This window comes from Salvelinus sp. IW2-2015, linkage group LG21 (genome assembly GCF_002910315.2).
Source record: "Salvelinus sp. IW2-2015 linkage group LG21, ASM291031v2, whole genome shotgun sequence".
In the NCBI taxonomy this organism is placed as follows: Eukaryota; Metazoa; Chordata; class Actinopteri; order Salmoniformes; family Salmonidae; genus Salvelinus; species Salvelinus sp. IW2-2015.
Window position 1 is genome coordinate 6,582,463 of NC_036861.1, and position 6,562 is coordinate 6,589,024.

Sequence of the window (6,562 nt, forward strand, 5' to 3'; positions counted from 1 at the left end):
TCCAACCACACTGTGAGTACCTATATACACGCCAACTCCTCAACCACATGGTTCTGTGAGTACCGTATTTACACCCAACTCCTCCAACCACACTGTGAGTACCTATATACACCCAACTCCTCCAACCACACTGTGAGTACCTATATATACACCCAACTCCTCCAACCACACTGTGAGTAACCTATATACACCCAACTCTCCAACCACACTGTGAGTACCTATATACACCCAACCTCCCACCAACTGTGAGTACCTATATACACCCAACTCCTCCAACCACACTGTGAGTACCTAATATACACCCAACTCCCCAACCACACTGTGAGTACCTATATACACACAACTCTCCAACCACACTGTGAGTACCTATATACACCCAACTCCTCCAACCACACTGTGAGTACTATATACACCAACTCCTCCAACCACACTGTGATACCTATATACACCCAACTCCTCCAACCACACTGTGAGTCATATATACACCCAACTCCTCCACCACACTGTGAGTACCTATATACACCAACTCCTCCAACCAACTGTGAGTACATATACACCCACCTCCACACACACTGTGGAGTAACCATATACACAACTCCATCCAACCACACTGTGAGTACCTATACACCCAACTCCTCCAACCACACTGTGAGTACGCTATATACACCCAACTCCTCCAACCACACTGTGAGTACACTATATACACCCAACTCCCCAACCACACTGTGAGTAACATATACACCAACTCCTCCAACTACACTGTGAGTACCTAATATCACCCAACTCCTCCAACCACACTGTGAGTACACTATACTAACCCAACTCCACCACACTGTGAGTACCTATACACCAACTCCACAACCACACTGTGAGTACCATATACACCCAACTCCTCCAACTACACTGTGAGTACCTATAATACACCCAACTCCTCCAACCACACTGTGAGTACACTAATACACCCAACTCCACCAACCACACTGTAGTACCATATATACCCAACTCCTCCAACAACACTGTGAAGTACTATATACACCCAACTCCTCCAACCACACTGTGAGTACACATATACACCCAACTCCCAACACACTGTGAGTACCTATACACCCAACTCCTCCAACTACACTGTGAGTACCCTATATACACAACTCCTCCAACCACACTGTGAGTACACATATATACACCAACTCACCCACCACACTGTGAGTACACTATACACCCAACTCACCAACCACACTGTGCGTACACATATACACCCAACTCCACCAACCACACTGTGAGTACCTATATACACCCAACTCCTCACAACCACACTGTGGTACACATATACACCAACTCCTCCAACTCACTGTGAGTACCTATATACACCCCAACTCCCCAACCACACTGTGAGTACATATACACCCAACTCCACCAACCACACTGTGCGTACACATATACACCCAACTCCACAACCACACTGTGAGTACCTATATACACCCAACTCCTCCAACCACACTGTGCGTACACATATACACCAACTCCTCCAAATACACTGTGAGTACCTATATACACCCAACTCCACCAACCACACTGTGAGTACCATTATATACACCCAAACTCCACAACACACGTGAGTACACATATATACACCCAACTCCTCCACCACCACTGTACTGTATGTATGAAGATGACATGGGGTCCCAGATCCTCAACAACTTTTACAGCTGCGACCATCAAGAACATTTCTGACGGTTGGCATCACCGCCTGGTATGGCGAATGCTTGGCACTCCGACCGCAAGGCCCAACAGAGGGTAGGTGCGTACGGCCCAAGAACATCACTGGGCCAACTTCCTGCCCAACCAGGACCTATACCACTAGAGCGGTGTCAGAGGAAAGCCCCCAAAAATTGTCAAAGACTCCAGTCACCCAAGTTATAGACTGTTCTGTCTGCTACCGCACGGCAAGCGGTACCGGAGCGCCAAGTCTAGGTCCAAATGGCTCCTAACCCGGAAGCTTATAAGAAATCCCGCTATGCCCTCCGACGAACCATCAAACAGGCAAAGCGTCAATACAGGACTAAGATCGAATCGTACTACACCCGCTCTGACGCTCGTCGGATGTGGCAGGGCTTGCAAACCATTACAGACTACAAAGGGAAGCACAACCGAGAGCTGCCCAGTGACACGAGCCTACCAGACGAGCTAAATAACTTCTATGCTCGCTTCGAGGAAAATAACACAGAAACATTCATGAGAGCATCAGCTGTTCCGGATGACTGTGTGATCACTCTCTCCGCAGCCGATGTGAGTAAGACCTTTAATCAGGTCAACAATCACAAGGCCGCAGGGCCAGACGGATAACCAGGACGTGTACTGTGAGAATGCACTGACCAACTGGCAAGTGTCTTCACTGACATTTTCAACCTCTCCCTGACCCAGTCTGTAATACCAACATGTTTGAAGCAGACCACCATAGTCCCTGTGCCCAAGAACACTAAGGTAACCTGCCTAAATGACTACCGACCCATAGCAATCACATCTGTAGCCATGAAATGCTTGGAAAGGCTGGTCATGGCTCACATCAACACCATTATCCTAGAAAGAGGGTAGTGCGTACGGCCCAGTACATCACCGGGGCCAAGCTTCCTGCCATCCATGACCTCTATACCAGGCGGTGTCAGAGGAAGGCCCTAAAAATTGTAAAAGACACCAGCCACCCTAGTCATAGATTGTTCTCTCTACTACCGCACGGAAAGCGGTACCGGAGCACCAAGTCTAGGACCAAGAGGCTTCTAAACAGATTCTACCACCAAGCCATAAGACTCCTGAACATCTAATCAAATGGCTACCCAGACTATTTACATTGTCACCCCTCTCCCCCCTCTTCTACGCTGCTGCTACTCTGTGTTGTTATTATCTATGCATAGTCACTTTAATAACTCTACCTACATGTACATATTATCTCAATTACCTCYACACCGGTGCCCCCGCACATTGACTCTGTACCGCCTGTATATAGGCCCCGCTATTGTTATTTACTGCTGCTCTTTAATTATTTGTTATTCTTATCTCTTACTTTTTGGGGGGTATTTTCTTAAAACTGCATTGTTGGTTAAGGGCCTTGTTTTAACACTGCTGCTACTCGCTGTTTATTATCTATGCATAGTCACTTTACCTCTACCTACCGTACATGTACAAATTACCTACACTAACCTTTACCCCCGCACATTGAATTGTTACCAATACCCCTTGTATATAGCCTCAATATTGTTATTTTATTTTGTTTTAGCTTATTTAGTAAGTATTTTCTTAACTCTATTTTCTTAAAACTGCATTGTTGGTTTAAGGGCTTGTAAGTAAYCATTTCACCGTATTCAGAGCATGTGACATTTGATTTGATTTGACAATAGAGTAACGAAAGTGGACAATTCATTCCACCCTTTCTCAAAACAGGACGGTTATTTGACCTTTTGCCCCATTTTTCTTCCATGTATGACATCATAGATGTGAATCAGGGATTAATACGGTTACTGACTTTTTATTTTTATTTAGTGTATTTATGAATAATGATAATATGACATCTTATCATTCTCACAAATGTATTTTCTTCACTCAGGCACACAATACGGAACAGGCTTCCGGTAATGGTAAGTTACAATTTGTCAACTTGTTTCACAACATTATTTGTCAACCTGTTTCAGAACATCATTTGTCAACCTGTTTCAGAACATCATTTGTCAATCTGTTTCAGAACATCATTTGTCAACCTGTTTCAGAACATCATTTGTCAACTGTTTCAGTACATCATTTGTTAACTGTTTCAGAACATCATTTTGCCAACCTGTTCAGAAATCATTTGTGTCAACCTGTTTCAGAAGCATCATTTGTCACCTGTTTCAGAACATTTTGTCAGACCTTTCTGTTTCAGAACATCATTTGTCGACCTGTTTAGATTGAGTAGACATCATTTTGCAAACCTCTTTTACAATGACGAGATTGTCAGATTTTGTTGAGTACGAAACCCTTATTTCTTGATACCAAACTAGAAACTTCACCTTTACATATATTCTGTCCTTCCAGACGAAGACGTTGCCATTGCTCTGCCGACTTCAAACCAACCCAACGAAATGACCTGCCGTTCAAAAAGGGAGAGAGGCTTCAGATCCTCGAGGAGTGAGTACAGTACATTTCTGATTTAGAACAAACGGTCACTCATTATAATTCATGGGAGATGTCATGCTAATGTTGGGTTCTCAGACAATAGTCTGATAACATATCCTCAGTGTAATAATACAGGATAGCAGTACCCTTTGGAGGCATCGTTACGTAGCTCATTTTGACGTGTAACGAAGTAGACAAAACATGCTCTGTTTGTTGTTCTGTGAAGGAATGGGGACTGGTGGCTTGCTAAGTCACTGGTGACGGGAGAGAAGGGTGCATTCCATGTACGTACGTGGCCAGAGTAGACACCTAGAAATAGAAAAGTAAGTGAATCTGCTCTGACATAAGTCAGCCATTTTCTTTTTGATTATTGAACACTTCGAGCACGGGTTATCATACGTTTACAATACATACTTCACCATAGATCATTATAAATGAACTGAGTTGTGTTGACAGGAAATTAAAACCACTTTCCTTCTGTATCAGTATGCTTCCTGTATCCGTATGCTTCCTGTATCAGTATGCTTCCTGTATCCATATCCTTCCTGTATCCGTATGCTTCCCTGTATCCGTATTCTTCCTGCATCAGTATGCTTCCTGTCAGAGTATGCTTCCTGTATCCGTATGCTTCCTGTATCAGTATGCTGCCTGTATCAGTATGTTTCCTGTATCCATATCCTTCCTGTATCAGTATGCTTCCTGTATCAGTATGTTTCCTGTATCCATATCCTTCCTGTATCAGTATGCTTCCTGTATCCGTATGCTTCCTGTCTCATATGCTTCCTGTATCCATATCCTTCCTGTATCAGTATGGTTCCTGTATCAGTATGGCTTCCTGTTCAGTATCTTTCCTGTATCAGTATGCTTCCTGTATCCGTATGCTTCCTGTATCAGTATGCTTCCTGTATCCATATCCTTCCTGTATCAGTATGGCTTCGTATCCGTATGCCTTCCTGTATCAGTATGCTTCCTGTATCCCATATCCTTCCTGTATCAGTATGCTTCTGTATCCGTATGCTTCCTGTATCAGTATGCTTCCTGATATCCGTATACTTCCTGTATCCGGTATACTTCCTGTATCAGTATGCTTCCTGTATCCGTATGCTAAGTATGTAACACATTATTTGCCGACACTTGCCTGTTCTTCCATGTATTGTAGATGGTTTTTCAAGGACCTGAGTCGTAGAGAGACAGAGTCTTCTCCTGGCTCCGGGGAATAAAACTGGGTCTTTTCTAGTTCGAAGAGAAGTGAGACCCACCAAAGGTCAGAATCATCCTCTCTGTCTTTTAAAGTACAACATCGCCATTTTCTGAACAACACAACCATATATATATATATTTTAAATTCAAAATAGCTCCAAAAATATAATACTGAAAGACTTGGATGGTCAAATCATCCATCTTGTACGTATAACCATATAATTGACATTAAACAGAACTGACATATTTCAGTAAACAAACTGATACAAACCCGATATCAAGAACTGAAAAAAAAAGCCTCATAAAGCTGTAAGCTAAACAAATCAAATCAATTTTTTTGTCACATAACACATGGTTAGCAGAGGTTAATGCGAGTGTAGCGAAAATGCTTGTGCTTCTAGTTCCCCGACCGTGCAGTAATATCTAAACACACACTAACACCGTATGTATCATTTACATGTCGCAAAGGTGCTTTCTCCTGTCCATCAGAGACGCAGGGCAGGAGATGGGGATGTGAGTGAAACACTACAAGATCCGACCCTGGATAACGGAGGGTTCTACATCTCCGTCCACCTCCTTCTCTTCCCTGCAGGAAGCTGGTCAAGTACTACACACGTGAGTTAAAATGACCGTTTGTCACGTTCGTTCGTCGTAATGAGGATGACCAAGGCGCGGCGTGATTTGAATACATTCTTCTTTGGGAACACTGAAACAAACTAACAAAAACGAACGTGAAGCTATAAAATAACTGAGTGCTGACATGCAACTACTCATAGACACTACCCACAAAACCTAAATGGAAAATGGCCACCTAAATAGGATCCCCAATCACGAGACAACGATAAACAGCTGCCTCTGATTGGGAACCAATTCAGGCCACCATAAAACCTACACTACCCTAGACATACAAAAATCCCCATAGATAAACAAAAAACCTAGACAAGACAAACACACACTACCCACCCTCATCACGGCGTGACAACCATAAACATCAGGGTTATATTTTTTCTTTTTTTCCCTGGATAGTCTACTGTTGAAGTGTCCTGGGTAAAGAATACCTTGTAGAGAAAAAAACATAAGAAAGTTTGAGGTTAAGTTCATATGACCTCTAAGGTCAAGGAGGTAAAAAAATGTAGACAGGAATCCAATCATCGTGTGCAATTTCAAAGTAAACCAGTTAACTACACCCGAATGTTTTAACCGAGTGTAGATTAGCCCG

General features: G+C 43.2%; 1 protein-coding gene across 1 annotated transcript in view; it reads left to right on the forward strand.

The window, feature by feature from the left end:
* blk (BLK proto-oncogene, Src family tyrosine kinase) overlaps nt 1-6,562 on the forward strand; it is a 45,001-nt gene that overhangs the window by 3,038 nt on the left and 35,401 nt on the right. The window contains 3 exon segments of the mRNA XM_070433782.1: nt 3,599-3,629; nt 4,063-4,080; nt 4,083-4,155. Coding sequence (XP_070289883.1) covers nt 3,599-3,629; nt 4,063-4,080; nt 4,083-4,155 — 122 coding nt within the window.